Below are 16,274 nucleotides of genomic sequence, written 5' to 3' on the forward strand. Positions count from 1 at the left end.
ACTGCTTGGCAGTTTTAGGCTCTTCTTTCCACAATATGAGAGGCAAAACACTCAAGTGGTTTGGATGATTTAGCCTAACTCCAAAATACAGAAATTTGCTACACAACAGGGATAGAAAAAAGTATAGCTAGAACCCAGAATAGGTTCTAGTCCATCCATGTCCATTAAATGGAATAAAAAGCAATATTATAGAGGCAGGAAGTTACAGAGTATGATTTCTAAGTTCCAGTGGTAGTCAACCTGGTCCCTACCGCCCACTAGTGGGCATTCCAGCTTTCATGGTGGGCGATAGCAGAACAACCAAAGTATAAATAAAAAGATAGATTTAACTATAGTAAGTTGTTTTATAAAGATTTATTCTGCCAAACTTAGCGAAAATCAGACATAAAGTACTTGGTAAGTATTATTATATGCTTTAACTTGCTGTAACTCTGCTTTTATAAATTTTATAAAGTAAAATTACTTCCCTACCTACTTTATAAATTACCATTACTATGGAACAGGTAGGCGGTTAGAAAATTTTACTACTAACAGAGATAAACAAAAGTGGGCGGTAGGTATAAAAATGTCGACTACCCCTGGTTTAAACCAAAAGCCTAGGCAAGGAATTCAAGTCAGATTAGGTGCTGACAGAAGGAAACTGCTGCCCCTCGCCCCCACGTGCTCCCTGCGAAGCCGCGGGGGGGGGGGGGGGGGGGGGGGGGGGCAAGCCTCTGCCCCAGAGATTGTTGATTCCTCAGCCGTTATGCCTGTTATTCCGCGCGCTGGGCAGTGAAGGTGAGGGGAGCTCTGATGCCGCGTTGGCGGCCTGTCCGCATGGTGGTGCCAGTGCTGCTGCCTTCTAACCACAAACTATTCCAAAGATCAGACTTGGAGGCTCCCTGGCCTCTGGGGTCTGGCTACGGAGCCACAGTCGGTGAGTACCGAGCCAGCGGTGGGAGGAGCTAGTAATCGAGGTGGTTGGCTTTTTTGGAGGGTTGGGAGGGGGTTAGTGTTTGTATGGCATGTCTTTGCCATTCCTTTACTTGGAATCTTCCTGTCTCTTTTTGTTTGAGATGTGTCTCTTGTAAGTAGCGTTTGGTTGGTTTTCTATTTTTAAGCCAGTCTAACAATCTTTCTTTTAAATGAAATATTTAATCAGTTTGCTTTGAATTAATTGCTAACATATCTGGGCTTAAATCTTCTTTAATCTACCTTTTAAAAGCATCTTATAAATATGCCACCTGCTCTGTGTTAGTAATTTCTCAGGTTTTTTGCCTTTCTTTGGATTGAGTTATTTTTAAAATCTATTTTCTTTTTCTATAACCTTGGTAGTTATACTCTTTTATAATTCCTGTGTGGTTAATTTAGACCCCATAGAAAGTACAACACACATCATGTAATTTTGGTATTATCTTTTGCATCTCTTGTAGCCATTGAGAAATGAGCTGTTAGTCTGATTTTTATTCTTTTCTAGATAAATTGTATTTTATTTTAGTGGCTCTAGAATTTTAATTTTTATTCTTAATATTCTTCAGTTTCACTAAAGCATCACTTAATCTTCTTCATCTTGGTGATGTTGCGGTGTAACCCGCGAGGAACGGAACCAGAGCCCAAATTGATTAGAAATTTGGAGAGCCTTGATTCACCCGGCCCGCGGTCTGTTCCCTGCACAGAGAAGCAAAAAACAGCAATGAGCTGGAGTGGGAGGGTATTTATAGGCAAAAACTACAAGATTACAGTTGTTGCAGCACGTTTGTACAATATCTTTGCAGAAGTACACATTGTTCTAAAGATAATAAACCGCCTTCCTGTATAGCTGCAAGGCTGAAGCACAAAGAACGCATCCTGCCTCTGTTAGCAAGATTAGATCTGCTGAGGCTGTCCTCTTAAGCGTTGAGCTAAATTGGGTCTGGGTCCTTAGCATGGGCTGGCACGCCAGCACAGGTGAGTACTTAGGGTATACTTTTCATATGAGGATTGTCCTTTTTTTTAATTCTGTAAATTCTCAATTACTTATTACTTTCTCTTCATTCTTCTACAGCTCTTCGAAATGTATCTTACATGTCTGTTAATTGTTCTTTTATAAAAATATTACTTTATTTTTCTGCATTGCATACTAGATGAATTCCACAGAAGTATTTTCTAATTTGATAATTCACTCTTTAACTGTATTCAGTCTTGATTATACCCTATTTGTTGAGATTTCAGAATTTAATGCCTATAAACTTTTTATTTATAAAATTAAATTTAACGGGGTGAGATTGATTAATAAGTGTACATAGGTTTCAGGTAAACATTTCCATAGCATTTGAACTGTTGACTATGTTGTGTGTTCATCACCCAAAGTCAAATCACTCTCCATCACCACATACTTTCCCTCTTTACTCCCCTCTCACGACCCCCTGCCCCTGCTAATCACTTCACTTTTATCTATGTCCACGAGTCTGAGTTTTATATCCCACCTCTGTGTGAAATCATGTAGTTCTTAGCCTTTTCTGCTTTACTTATTTCACTCAGGAGAATGAGTGAAATAAGGTCCATCTATGTTGTAAATGGCAATATGTCAGTGTTTCTTATGGCTGAGTAGTATTCCATTGTATATATGCACCACATCTTCTCTATCCAATCCTCTATGGAAGGACACTTTGGTTGTTTCCATGTCCTGGCCACTGTGAATAATGCTGCAAGCACCATGGGGTTATATGTGTCTTTCTGTACCAATGTTTTCAAGTTTTGGGGATATATATCCAGTAGAGGGTTTGCTGGGTCATGGGATAGTTGTATTCTTATTTTTTGAGGAACCATCATACTTTCTTCCACAATGGTTGTACTAATTTATATTCCGACTGGCAGTGAATGAGGGTTTCTTTTTCTCCACCGCCTCTCCAACACTTGTTATTACCTGTCTTGTTGATAATAGCCAATATAACAGGTGTGAGGTGGTATCTCATTGTAGTTTTGATTTGCATTTCTCATATAACTAGTGAAGATGAGCATTTTTCATATCTCTGTTGGCCATTTGTATGTCTTCTTGGGAGAAGTGTCTGTTCAGGCCTACTCCCCATTTTTTATTGGATTGTTTGCTTGTCTGTGTCTGTTGCTGAGCTTTGTGAGTTCTTTATATATTTTGGATATTAACCCCTTATTGGAGCTGTTTGAAAATACATCTCCCATTTAGTTGGCTGACTATTTGTTTTGTTGTCAGTTTCTTTTGTTGTGCAAAGCTTTTTAGTTTGATATGGTCCCATTCATTTATTTTCATCTTTACTTTTGTGGCCTTTGAGGTCAAATCCATAAACTGTTCTCTATGGCCAAGCTCCATGAGTTTAGTACCTATGTTTTCCTCTATGTAATTTATTGTTTAAGATTTTATGTTTAGGCAAAGACCTAAACAAATTAATTTTGACTTAATTTTTTTGCAGGGGGGACAAACTGTAGTAAGTTTCATTTTTTTCTTTGGCCTGACCAGGTGATGCACAGTGGTTAGAGCGTCAGACTGGGATGTGAAGGTCGCCAGCTTGAGCGCAGGCTCATCTGGTTTGAGCAAAGTTCACCAGCTTGGACCCAAGGTCGCTGGCTCTAGCAAGGGGTTACTCGGTCTGCTGTAGCCCCACAGTCAAGGCACATATGAAAAATCAATCAATGAACAACTAAGGTGTTGCAACGAAAAACTAATGATTGATGCTTCTCATCTCTCTCTGTTCCTGTCTGTCCCTATCTATCCCTCTCTCTGTCTCTGTAAAAAAAAAAAGTTTCATTTTTTTTGCACATGGCTTACCAGTTTTTGCAGGACCATCTATTGAAGAGGCTTTCTTTTCTCCAATGTGTGTTTTTGGCTCCTTTGTTGAAGATGATTTGTCCATATATATGCAGTTTTATTTCTGGGCTCTTGATTCTGTTTTGTTGGTCTGCGTGTTTATTTTTCTGCCAATACCATGTGTTTTGATTATCATGTCTGTAGTATAATTTGAAGGTCAGGTATTGTAATACCTCCAGCTTTGTTCCTTTCTTCTCAGGACTGCTTTGGCTATTCAGGGTTTTTCATCGTTCCATACAAACCTAGATTTTTTGTCCTATTTCTTTAAAAAATGACATTGGGATTTTGATGGGAATTGCATTAAATTTGTATATTGTTTTGGCGATATGTCCATTTTAACTACGTTGATCCTTCTTATCTATGAACATGGAATATATTTCCATTTCATTGTATCTTTTTCAGTTTCTTTTAATAATGCTTTGTAGTTTTCAGTGTATAGGTCCTTCACATTCTTTGTTAAGTTTATTCCTACATGTGCTTTTGTTGTTGTTACACTTGTAAAATGAATTGGTTTTTTTTTTAGTTCATTTCCTGAAGTTTCATTGTTAGTATGTAGGAAAGCACTAGACTTTTGTATATTGATTTGTATCCTGAGACTTGACTTTATTGGTTTATTGTTTCTAATAGTTTTTTGGAGTGGTGTTTGGGTTTTTCTATATACAGGACCATGTCATGTGCAAAAAGTGACACCTTTACCTCTTCTTTCCTGATATGGATGCTTTTTATTTCTTTCTCTTGCCTAATTACCCTGCATAACATTTCCAGAACTATGTTGAATAAGAGTGGAAAAAGTGGGCAACCTTGTCCTGTTTCAGATTTTAGAGGAAAAGCCAGCCTTGATTTTTTCCCACCATTAGTATGATATTGCCTGATGATTTATCATATACGGCCTTTATTATGTTGAGATATTTTCCTTCTACACTTATTTTTTTTGAATATTTTAAACATGAGCCTGACCAGGTGGTGGCGCAGTGGATAGAGCGTCGGACTGGAATGCGGAAGGACCCAGGTTCGAGACCCCGAGGTCGCCAGCTTGAGCGTGGGCTCATCTGGCTTGAGCAAAGAGCTCACCAGCTTAGACCCAAGGTCACTGGCTCCAGCAGGGGGTTACTCGGTCTGCTGAAGGCCCGCAGTCAAGGCACATGTGAGAAAGCAATCAATGAACAACTAAGAAGTCGCAACACGCAACGAGAAACTGATGATTGATGCTTCTCATCTCTCTCTGTTCCTGTCTGTCTGTCCCTATCTCGGCCTCTATAAAATAAATAAATAAATAAATAAATAAATAAATAAATAAATAAATAAAATTGTAAAAAAAAAATTGTAAACATGAAAGGATGTTGTATTTTATGGAGTGCCTTTTCTGCATCTGTTGATAGGATTATATAATTTTTGTTCTTTTTTTGTTGATGTGGTGTGTTATATTGGTTGATTTATGTATGTTGAACCATCGTTGTATTCCTAGAATGAATCCCACTTCATCATGATGTGTGTGTGTGGTTTTTTTTAATTCAGCGAGAGGATTGGAGGCAAAGACAGACTCCCACATGCACCCTGACTGGGATCCACTAGGCAAGCCTGCTAGGCCCATCTGGGCTGCTCTGTTGCTTGGCAGCTGAGCTCTTTTAGCACCTGAAGCAGAGGCCATGGAGCCATTCTCAGCACCTGGGGCTAACTCACTCCAATCGAGCCATGGCTGCTGGAGGGGAAGAGAGAGAGAGAGAGAGAGAGAGAGAGAGAGAGAGAGAGCGAACTGAGAAGGGGAGGGGTGGAGAAGCAGATGGGTACTTCTCTTGGGTGCCCTTACTGGGAATTGAACCCAGGACATCCACATGCCAAGCAGATGCTCTACTTACTGCTGAGCCAACCAGCCAGGGCCTATTTTTTCATATATTTTTGTATTTGATTTGCTAGAAGTTTTTTATGATTTCTGCATCTGTATTTTTTAGAGATATTGGTCTGTCCTTTTTTGTGTGTGTCTGTTGTCCTTGCCAGGTTTTAGTATCATGATTATGTAGCCTCATAAAATGTATTAGGCATATTACTTCTTCAATTTTTGCAAGATTTTGAGAAGGATACATATCAAATATTCTTTTAATGTTTGGTAGAATTCATTAGTGTAGCCGTCTGATCCTGGACTTTTATTTTTGGTGAGGGTTTTGATAGTTGTTTGTATTTCCTCCCTGCTTCTGGGTCCATTTAGGTTTTCCATGTCTTTGTGTCAGTCTAGGAAGATTGTATAGTTCTAGGAATTTATCCATTTCTTCCAAGTGTTGAATTTAGTGGCATATACTCTTCCATAGTATTATAGTATGTTCCTTTTTATATTTATGATGTCTTTGGTAATTTCTCCTCTTTCATTTCAGATTTTGTTTATATGAGTCTTTTCTCTTTTTTCCTTAGTGAATCTAGCCAGGGGGTTGTCAATTAACCAGCTCTTTGTTGTATTAGTTTTTCTGTAGTTTTTACGTTCTCTATTTCATTTAGTTCTGCTCTAATTTTTACTCTTTCTTCTGCTGACTTTGGGTTGCCTTTGTTCTTCTTTTTCTAGTTCCTTAAGATGTGATGTTAGGTAGTTCACTCGGGATTGCTCTTGTTTCTTCATATAATCCTGTAATGATATAAAGTTTTCTCTTATTACTGCTTTGGCTGCATCCCAGAAATTTTGATATGTCGTGTAGTCATTTTCACTTGTTTGTATATATCTTTTTATCTCTGCTTTTTTTCCTTTGATTCAGTCAGTTTTTAGAAGTATTTTGTTTAATATTCACATTTTTGTGGGTTCCTTTACTTTCTTTTTTGCAGTTGAATTCTAATAATGCCTATATTTTCAATATACAAGTTTTTAATTTGTTTTTAGTTTGTAGTCTATAGTAGTCAATATTTCATGTCCTGTGGATAAGCTACCCCTCCCTTAATTTTCAGTCCAACTCCCACCCTGAGAAGGCACTTATTATCTCAACAGAAATGATATAATCCAAAGGGCAGGCTGAGGTCTCAAAAGTTGATACCTAATAGCACATATTTCATCTCTTAGGATTCTCATAATAATTTTTTTTATTTTATAAATTTTTATTAATTTTAATGGGGTGAAATTAATAAATCAGGGTACATATGTTCAAAGAAAACATCTCCAGGTTATCTTGTCATTCAATTATGTTGCATACCCGCCACCCAAAGTATAATTGTCCTCTGTCACCTTCTATCTGGTTTTCTTTGTGCCCCTCCCCTCCCCCCTCTCTCTCCCTCTTCTCCCTCCCCCCTGTAACCACCACACTCTTGTCCATGTCTCTTAGTCTTGTTTTTATGTCCCACCTATGTATGGAATCATGCAGTTCTTAGTTTTTTCTGATTTACTTATTTTACTCCGTATAATGTTTTCAAGATCCATCCATTTTGTTGTAAATGATCCAATGTCATCATTTCTTATGGCTGAGTTATATTCCATAGCATATATGAACCACATCTTCTTTATCCATTCATCTATTGAAGGGCTTTTTGGTTGTTTTCATGTCTTGGCCACTGTGAACAATATTAATTTTTATTATACTGACTTTCCATTTGAAAAAACAGAATCTACAGGAGTTAAGCAAATTGCCAAAGGACATATTTTTAGTGAGGGGCAAAGTCATAGTCTGGAACCAAACTTGCCTCTTCTGACTTTTTATTGTGTTCGCACATTTTCATTATACCTTATTACCCACTTTTTTTTTTCTTTTTTCTTTTTTGTTTTTTTAAAGCTGGAAACGGAGAGAGACAGTCAGACAGACTCCCGCATGCGCCCAACCAGGATCATTACCCACTTTTGAAGAAATATATACTCACCTCCGGCAAGAGGGAAACAGCTTCCCTTTACTCACCCTCTTTATTCCTTACAGAGATGCTTAGATTTAAAGTACTAGTAGGTCTTTCAAAGAGCTTGTAAAGGATTTCAAAGGAGATACCTCAAAAGCAGACATCAAGATACTTATAGAGGCACTTCAAGTTGCTGGTCAGGTGAGGACATCTCAGATATCTTCCTGGCCCTAGCCAAGGAAGGATCACCTGCATAAAGGTAGCTGGTTGGGCACATATGCATTGTGTCAGAGAGTGGGAATCATTTCTAACCAGCCAACCCCTACTTGGCTCAGTCCATTCACAGCTCCAGGTCATGTTCCCATGTCCCTGGGTTGACCCATACCTTCTCCATACCTGCTCCCCCCTGTGAGGTCCAGCTTGAATCCTCTCTCTAGATTCACTCCTCTTCTTTTCTCTACCAGGGATTATTATTGTCTCTCTCTCTCTCTTTAATATTTTCCCCCATTGATTTGAGTGTGAGTGAAAGTGAGAAAGAGAAGAGAAAGGAAGTGAGAGAGAGAGAGAAAAGGGAGAGAGAGAAGGAGAAACATGAATTCATTATTTCACTCAGTTCCATTTACGTAGTTGTGCACTCATTGATTGCTTCTCGTATGTTCTTTGGGGCTCAAACCTGCACCCTCGGTGTGCTGGGATGACTCTATCCACTGAGCCACTTGACCAGACTGTCTCTGTTTTTAATCTCCATTCTTCAATCTTCCTTTCTTCTTGAGTCTCCTCTCTCTTTTAGTTGTCAGAAGATGATATTATACAAACTCTGACCTTCATAAAGTGTGAAATACTAAATGGCAAGTTGGCAACATGGTTGTGCCAGAAAATAACAGATGCCCTTATCAACTCTCTGAGGACAGAGGTGAGGAGCCCATGCCTCTGAGTTGGGGGTTTTGGAGGAAGAACGGATCCAGGGACTAAATGCAGCAGCTCCTTTGGAGGGTGATGGCACTCGGAAAGTAAGTGGTATCTGGGATATGAGCACCTAAGGTTTCCAACAATTTACTAGAGCCTGTCTCTTGTACCCTGAACAAGTCTCAAGCACAGTGACCTAGAAGATACAGTAGTGAAGTCAGAGGGTAAGGTGAAAGAAGTGAGATGGAAAGCAGGGAAGGATTTAGGCATTTGGCCTCAAAACCTGACCTGGTCCTTACATGGTGTCCTAAGCCTGGGATATCTTAGGCAGTCACCTTTGTTACTGCAACTCAACTAACATCTCAGTCTATTTACTCACCAATTTAAATCCACCCACTTGTCTGCTAGCCCAACTTTGGGTTGAACATTCATGACATCTACCTATTCAACTATCCGCATAGTTTTGTGCTTTCCTGACACTGGGTAAACCTGTTTTCTTGGTTAACTGCCTACATACATGCCAGTTTACCTGCTTTCCTTGAAACACCTGATTTCTGATCGGGAGCCCTGACCTACCAAGGGAGTTTTCAAAGTTGCCTCCACACTCTGCCCACCTTTATGATGGTTCACTTGCTGCTGTAGGGAGAGCTCTGTGCTCTGGAAACACCAATCCCCACTCCCACTCCAACGCACAAGCCAGAGACTTTGCAGATATTTTCATTTACTGTCCTGTGGCACACTCTAGGAAGCTCTTGTCCTCCATCAAGGGGAAAGTGTATGTTGAATGGGGCCATAGAATAAGATAGGTTAGTTCCTGCCCTCTAGATAGAGTATCACTTACTGACCAAAACTGATTCTCAGAAGCTGAGGGACTCATCTTGCAGATTAGCCTTGGAACAATTCTTTCTCTTTCTAGATGCCAGAGGGAGAACTGGAGATGTTGTGCAATGCAGTCCTGATGGCGCTGGTGTCCCAGTCTCCAGAATGGTCATCGACAAGCTATGGGATCAACTGCATGTGCACAGTCTGCCTCCAAGGAGTCTCCTGGCTGTAGTGGAGAAGCTCACTCTCTCTGAAGGTATTGCTTGCTCCCTGTGGTGGAAGAGTTCAAGTCTGAGAACAGGAAAGCCTACTGAGGGGTGCTGTATGGAATCTGAATAAAGCTTTATCCTCCTGACTCCTTTCCCTGGCCAGCTTCATTCAGTGCTGCCATCGGTGCATGTGTAGGGAGGGGAGGGACAAAGGAGGATCCCTGTGGGGCTGCTGGGAACCCAGGAGGGAGGTCACAGGGACCTGGGATGGCTCAGCAGTGCATGTACGGGGCACGGGGGGGCTGTGGTGCTGGAAGTAGGACTTGCCAACAAAGATGGAGAGAGAAGTCTGACTAGAAAGCCTTCAACAGCGGTGGGGAGGGGAAAAGAGAAGTGAGGCAGGCTTTGCTTTGGGGAACCTGGAGTTTTGAAATTGATTAAAGGTTTGGAAGGTAATAGTGTAGTAGGATGAGGCAGAGAATCCTTGTATAACCTCCATCCTGGCAGCTTTGGTGACAGCACAGGTTCTCCTACCCATTCCACTCCCTTTTCTCAATCACCACGTGTGAAAACAACACACAAGTCATTGGGCAAATGACAGTACATGCCCTTTCTTTGCCACTTGAGTTGGGGCCAGAGAGAAGTTGGGGGAAGTCAGCTGGCCTTCTGGGCATTAGGTTCAAAGTGACCAGGCATGTGGGTGGGGTTGCACCACAGGCTCAGGGGACAGAGCAACAGAAGCTGGAAGCACATCTCTCAGTCTAGTCGGGGCAGATGTTCTCTCTTCAGGACAGTGACGAGCCTCTGGCAGCACAGCTTTGTTCCTTCAGGGTTTAAGGGTGTGCAGATATAGGGTGTGGTGGTACCTTGCATGCATGTGTAGTGCTAACATCCACTATTGAGCATACCTTTCCCAGAAGCCCTGTGAGGTGGTCACATTAGAAACTATTCCTATTTAACAGGTGAGGAAGCTGAAACTAGGATAAATTAAGTAACTTGCTCCAGGTTGTCCAAACTCTGGAGGTAGAGCTAGGATCAGCACTCAAGCCTTCTGGCCCCTAATCAATAAGATTTTCTACAGGAAGGCAGGGACTCCTCTCCCTGAGATAGGGATGTTCTGCACTCTTCCAGGTGGAGCTTCCTACCTGTTTCTCACATGGAAATACATTCTGTGCCATCTGAGGATGATCCAAGAGGAGGATGACATGTTAACAATGTGCCAAGGTGAGGGTCTGGAGGGCCTGGGCAAGGCTTTTTGGAATCGGGGAGGCAGAAAAGAAGGCCAGAAATGGGCTGGATCCCTCTAAATGTGGATCCCATAAGGCTGTGGAAGGGGAAAATGAAGGCTGGGAGCAGGCCAGGTGTGAGTTGGTGCTCTTCCTCATCTGACCTTTCTTGGCTGATTTGGGGCAAGAAGCAAGGTTGACGGGGACACTGTAGGTGTTGACAGCCTTTCTCTTTCACTTTCCCTGCCTGTTCTGGGTGCACTAGGAATGGTCGGAAAGGAAAGAGTTGGCCAGGTGGTGGATGGGTTGTGTTTCTCAGCACAGGACTCCAAAAGCCCTTTAGAGTCAGGGAGGAGACTCTGTTCACAGGTGTGTGTCCTTCTGCTTGTGGGAAGGCAAGGTGGCAGACAGTCCTAACTCCCTGATCCCCTCACAGTACTCTCCGCCTTGGTCATCTGTGCCTGGAAGCATTTGGGCACTGGGAATTATGAAGTGAAGGGCACCGATCGAAAGGTAGTGTCCATCATGGCCTACCTCACCTTCCGGATCCTCTTCAACTGCTGGACTTTTAATGGAAAACCCCAGGTGGGTGTGGGCGATAGCAGGGTTTGGGTGGATGGGCTGACAGAGTAAGGCCTGAGCCAAAGGTGGGAAAGGGCAACGTCTGTCCACTTGCTGATGGAGGGCTGACTCACCAAGCTGGGCTTAATTTGTTAATATTTTATTGAGGTTTTTTGTGTTTCTGGTCATGAGAAATGTTGACTTGTAGCTTTCTTTCTTTTTTTCTGTTTTGCAGTCTTTGTTGATTTGTGTATCAAGTTAATATTTGCTTCATAAAATGAGTTAGGAAGTGTTCCCTTTTCTAACTCATGAAAGATTCTGAGTAAATTAATATTATTTCTTCTTTAGGTGTTTAGTAGAATTCACCATTAATACCATCTTGACATAGAGATTTTTCTTTTAGGAATTTTTTTGTTTGTTTGTTTTTGTATTTTTCTGAAGCTGGAAATGGGGAGAGACAGTCAGACAGACTCCCGCATGCACCCGACTGGGATCCACCTGGCACGCCCACCAGGGGCGACGCTCTGCCCACCAGGGGGCGATGCTCTGCCCCACCGGGGAGTCGCTCTGCCGCGACCAGAGCCACTCTAGGGCCTGGGGCAGAGGCCAAGGAGCCATCCCCAGCGCCCGGGCCATCTTTGCTCCAATGGAGCCTTAGCTGCAGGAGGGGAAGAGAGAGACAGAGAGGAAGGAGGAGGGGGTGGAGAAGCAAATGGGCGCTTCTCCTATGTGCCCTGGCCAGGAATCGAACCCGAGTCCCCCGCACGCCAGGCCGACGCTCTACCGCTGAGCCAACCGGCCAGGGCCTCTTTTAGGAAATTTTTTAAATCTTCATGTTCAGTCTATAAAGGAGTTATAGGACTATTCAGACTACCTGTTTTATCCTGAGTTTTAGTTTATGTAAAACTGATCATTTCCATTTTATCTAACTTGTTGAATTTATGTGGGAGTTGTTTATAGTATTCCTTATTATGCTTTTAATGTCTGCAGAGAGTTTTCATTCTTGTGTTTTCTTTTCTGCTTTGTCTGTCTTACTAGAAGTTTATTAATAGTATTGATCTTTTAAAAGAACCAACTTTTTGTTTTTTCTATTCATTCTCTTCATATTTTTCTCTATGTTTTTGTTTTCAATTTCATTGATTTTTCATATTATCTGTTGTATTTTCTTTTACTAGCTTTGAATTTATTAGATTTTTTTTAAAGTTTTTTTTTCCTAAGTGGAAACTTAGATTATTGATAATTCTCCTTTTCTAATATAAATATTTAGTGCTATACATTTTCCTTATGACACTACTTTAGCTGCATCCCATGCATAGTGTTGCATTTTCATTATTCAGTTCAAAATATAATGCATTGTGTTTCAAGTGAAATTACTCATAATTATATTGCTCAAGCAGATTACACATACTTTACCCTGGAATCTGTGAATGGAGTGATTATTCTTTGTTACTCCCAAGTTCTCTTTCTGCTGAAGAATGGGAAGAGGTGAGTAGGAAAGGAACATTGGGGTATGTTGACCCACTGAAGTGAATCAGAGTCGATATAATTTTGAGAGCCACTGCTTTAACCTGAAAGAAGGGGGTGTAGGAATAGAGATTTCTGGCACCTAGATGAGAGAAAAACTGGAGGCTGGAGGACTGAAGGCCTCTGGTGCCAGGCCCACATGTAACCTGCCTCTTGGCAACAGAGGTCCACCTGTCAGAAGTCTTGCCCCAATACTTTGCCACAGCCAGGTTCAAGAATACCTTTCTGCCCTGGCCAGTTGGCTCAGTGGTAGAGCGTCGACCTGGCGTGCGGAAGTCCCAGGTTCGATTCCTGGCCAGGGCACACAGGAGAGGTGCCCATCTGCTTCTCCACCCCCCCCTCCTTCCTCTCTGTCTCTCTCTTCCCCTCCCGCAGCCGAGGCTCCATTGGAGCAAAAAGATGGCCCGGGCGCTGGGGATGGCTCCTTGGCCTCTGCCCCAGGCGCTAGAGTGGCTCTGGTCGCAACAGAGCGATGCCCCAGAGGGGATGAGCATCGCCCCCTGGTGGGCGTGCCGAGTGGATCTCGGTCGGGCGCATGAGGGAGTCTGACTACCTCCCCATTTCCAGCTTCAGAAAAATACCAAAAAATAAATAAATAAATAAAATAAACATGGGGGAAAAAAAAGAAAGAATACCTTTCTGTCCTCTGGGATGCAGCTGAACAGGCCTGTCTCCTTTTCCTCTTCTCCTTCCAGCTTCTGGATAAATGGCATAATTCACAGAGGATCCACGAGCCAGAACGAGCCATGTGGTGTGCTGCCAGCACCAGCGTGGATGCAGCAGCACTTTTTGGCCTCCTGGGGGAAAGAGGAAACCTGAAGGGGCCTGGCCTCACCACAGACCTTCATCTCCACCATCTGAATGGTGAAGCCTCGGGGAACTCTACAGGTCACCGGTAAGGCCATTTCTTTCCTGTTAGATACGAGGGCCACTATATGGCTCCCCTCTGTTTTTAGAACTGCTGTTTCCTTCCTCCATCTCGATTGTTGAGGTCCACGGAGTTCCCTCCAAAGCACTGATCACCCCCTTCCTCTGTCATCTAGGAAATCACCCCTTTACCTCTTCCTTCCTCATTATTCCCAGCTGACTACCCCCATCCTAGGATGAGATAGTTAAGACAGCAAAAAATTCACTTTTGGACAACCAATAACAGTTTGTTCCTCCCCCAGTCTTTCTGACTTACTAGCTACACAAACTCTCTCTCTCTCCTGAATTCAAGCCTTTTCCTCCACCAAACTATCAAGACCAAATCCTTCCCCCTAGAAACCACATCCCAACAAGCTGAATTAGTAGCTCTCACCAGAGCACTCACCCTCTCCCAGGGATGTGAAATTAACATATACACTGACTGCGAGTGCACCTTTCCCATCATACACTCACGCAGCCGTTTAAAAACACTCACCCCTAATGTCACCCATAAAAATGACTCCACTGCTCTACACACTCTCCTACTAAATCAAGCCCCCTTCTACTTCTCCAGAACTTCAGGGAACACTTCAGTTAGCCATCTGCCAAAAACAGCATGCAACTTCCAAGCACACTTTGGTTTCAATGAATAAATTACCAGTTCTCTCCTGAGACAAACAGCCGCTTTCTCCAGCCAGTCTGGTTCGCCTCCTTTCCCACATTACAAGCCTCTTCTTTTAACTGCTGTTACCCCCCCCCCTTTCCCTTGTATCACCTCCCACCTCTCTGTTCCCTCTCATTTTCACTGCACCTGACACAACTACCTATTTCTCACCCCTTAGTCGTGGCTGCAATGACATCTGCATTATCAGTCTGGACAAGTGTGCTCCTCTAGAAAGGAGCACACCTCTCTATCCTCTTTCTCACCTCAGTTCATCTCTCTCCCTGCCTAACACATCAAAGAATATTCTTCCTCTGCAGCAAGGATGCCTACCTCTGCATTCCTACGAACTGGACAGAAACCTGTTCTCTAGCATACCTCTCTCCCAGTGTTGATCCAGCCCCCAACAACCAGTTCCTGCCTAGTCCAGTGACTCAGCAAGTCCAGCAGAGGAGGGCAGTGCAGCTCATCCCTCTCTCAGTAACTCTCCACATAACTTCGGGAGTTGGGACAGATATAGGGGGACTAGTCACAGCTCTACAGTACTTCAAAACCCTATCGGAGAGTCTACAAGAGAGCCTAGATAATACTGCAAAAAGCTTAGTCAATATACAGGACCAAATAGATTCTCACAGCCCATACCTTACAAAACAGGTGAGAATTGGATCTCATTACAGCCAAAAGAGGGACTGTGCCTCTTCCTAGAAGAGGAATGCTGTTTCTATGCCAACCAGGCCTACTTAGAGAAATGGCTCATAAGCTAACTAGAAGAGCCACTAAGATAAGACAATGTCATCTAGCACCTAGGATGCTTAGTTAAACAAGTGAGATTGCTCCGCATGGCTACTCCCTTTCATAGGTACTAAATCCCTCTTCATACTTGCTTTAATTTTCAGACCATGTCTCATATACCTCCTTTCTTCTTTTCTCCAGGACCACCTTAGGATGTTTACAGACCAGTCCATCGCAGATATTATGTTGCTTCAAGTCACCGCTTCAAACCACCTAACTTCATACCACTGAGCCCAACCCCAGACCAGCTCCTCCCCCTAGATATTTTACTGACCCTAACCAGCAGGAAGTAGCTACAGAAAAAGAGACCTTAGCCCCTTTTCCTTAAAAAACAAAAGGCTGGAATGTTAGGTTTGGGTCCAGGGTGTCTTTAAACTCAAGGCCTCTTTAAACTTCAATTCCCTTCACCCAACCTCAACCTCCCCTTAAGCAAGTCCCCCCACCCTGGGAAGGTTCTGGAAAGTGTCCTTGGGACAAGGTCTTCCGGAGGGACCTGAGGGTTGGGAAAGGGAGACAGTCTGTGACCAAGGCCACAAACCAGGATATGCTAATCTGAGCATGTCCAGCCCCTACATCAGCAAATGCCTGTGTAGTCCCTCTATCAGACACCCCCTTCCTGCCTCTCTCTGTTGATGCCACTAGAGTCTCAGCCCATCTGTTTTGCAGATGCAAAAATAAACTACTTATAAAACTCATCAGGCCTTGTGCGTCCCTCCTGCAGTGACCTAACACTCACCTTTCCTGTCTCTGACGTGTATTCCCTCCCCTACTTCGTTTCCTGGAATAACACAGCCTAAGGGAATGGCTGGGATGACTTGTGACTTCCAGCTTTTTTCCCCAGATGGAAATTGAGTTCACCCGGTTGGAGCACACGTTGTAAAGCTGCTGGCTGAGCGCTGCCAGCGTCCAGTGGACAGACAGCATCTGCTGCTTCCCATGCTGCCTACCACCTCCATTGTGTCCTCTTGCAGAAAAGGGAAAAGGTCTTATGCCCACTAGAGTACGACTTAAGAAGAAAAAGTAATATATCTAGATGCACACTGGGTGGAGTAATAAGGAATGTAAGGTTCAGA

At 42.9% G+C, this 16,274-nt stretch overlaps 1 protein-coding gene across 3 annotated transcripts; it reads left to right on the plus strand.

Annotated features, from left to right (window-relative positions):
• Positions 1-760: 760 nt before the first annotated feature.
• Positions 761-15,845, plus strand: LOC136393172 (uncharacterized). 3 transcript variants are annotated; one of them, XM_066365800.1, is made up of 7 exons: positions 7,549-7,795; positions 8,385-8,507; positions 9,417-9,578; positions 10,663-10,755; positions 11,194-11,342; positions 13,538-13,737; positions 15,343-15,845. In XM_066365800.1, the coding sequence occupies exons 2-7, from the start codon at positions 8,456-8,458 to the stop codon at positions 15,416-15,418; spliced, it is 732 nt and encodes a 243-aa protein (XP_066221897.1). In that variant the 5' UTR covers positions 7,549-7,795; positions 8,385-8,455; the 3' UTR covers positions 15,419-15,845. The 3 variants fall into 3 exon arrangements, with proteins under 3 accessions (XP_066221896.1, XP_066221897.1, XP_066221898.1); XM_066365799.1 differs by lacking the exons at positions 7,549-7,795; positions 8,385-8,507 and adding an exon at positions 761-916; XM_066365801.1 differs by lacking the exons at positions 7,549-7,795; positions 8,385-8,507 and adding an exon at positions 8,519-8,604.
• The last annotated feature ends 429 nt before the right edge of the window (positions 15,846-16,274 follow it).

The sequence above is a fragment of the Saccopteryx leptura genome, chromosome 2 (genome assembly GCF_036850995.1).
Source record: "Saccopteryx leptura isolate mSacLep1 chromosome 2, mSacLep1_pri_phased_curated, whole genome shotgun sequence".
NCBI lineage: Eukaryota > Metazoa > Chordata > Mammalia > Chiroptera > Emballonuridae > Saccopteryx > Saccopteryx leptura.

Excerpts from the sequence above, each read along its gene's own strand:
- LOC136393172 (XM_066365799.1), top strand. The coding sequence starts at position 793 with ATGCCGCGTTGGCGGCCTGTCCGCATGGTGGTGCCAGTGCTGCTGCCT. Across the intron at positions 917-9,416 it reads TGGCTACGGAGCCACAGTCG|ATGCCAGAGGGAGAACTGGA; the intron begins GTGAGTACCGAG and ends TTCTCTTTCTAG. Across the intron at positions 11,343-13,537 it reads CTTTTAATGGAAAACCCCAG|CTTCTGGATAAATGGCATAA; the intron begins GTGGGTGTGGGC and ends TTCTCCTTCCAG.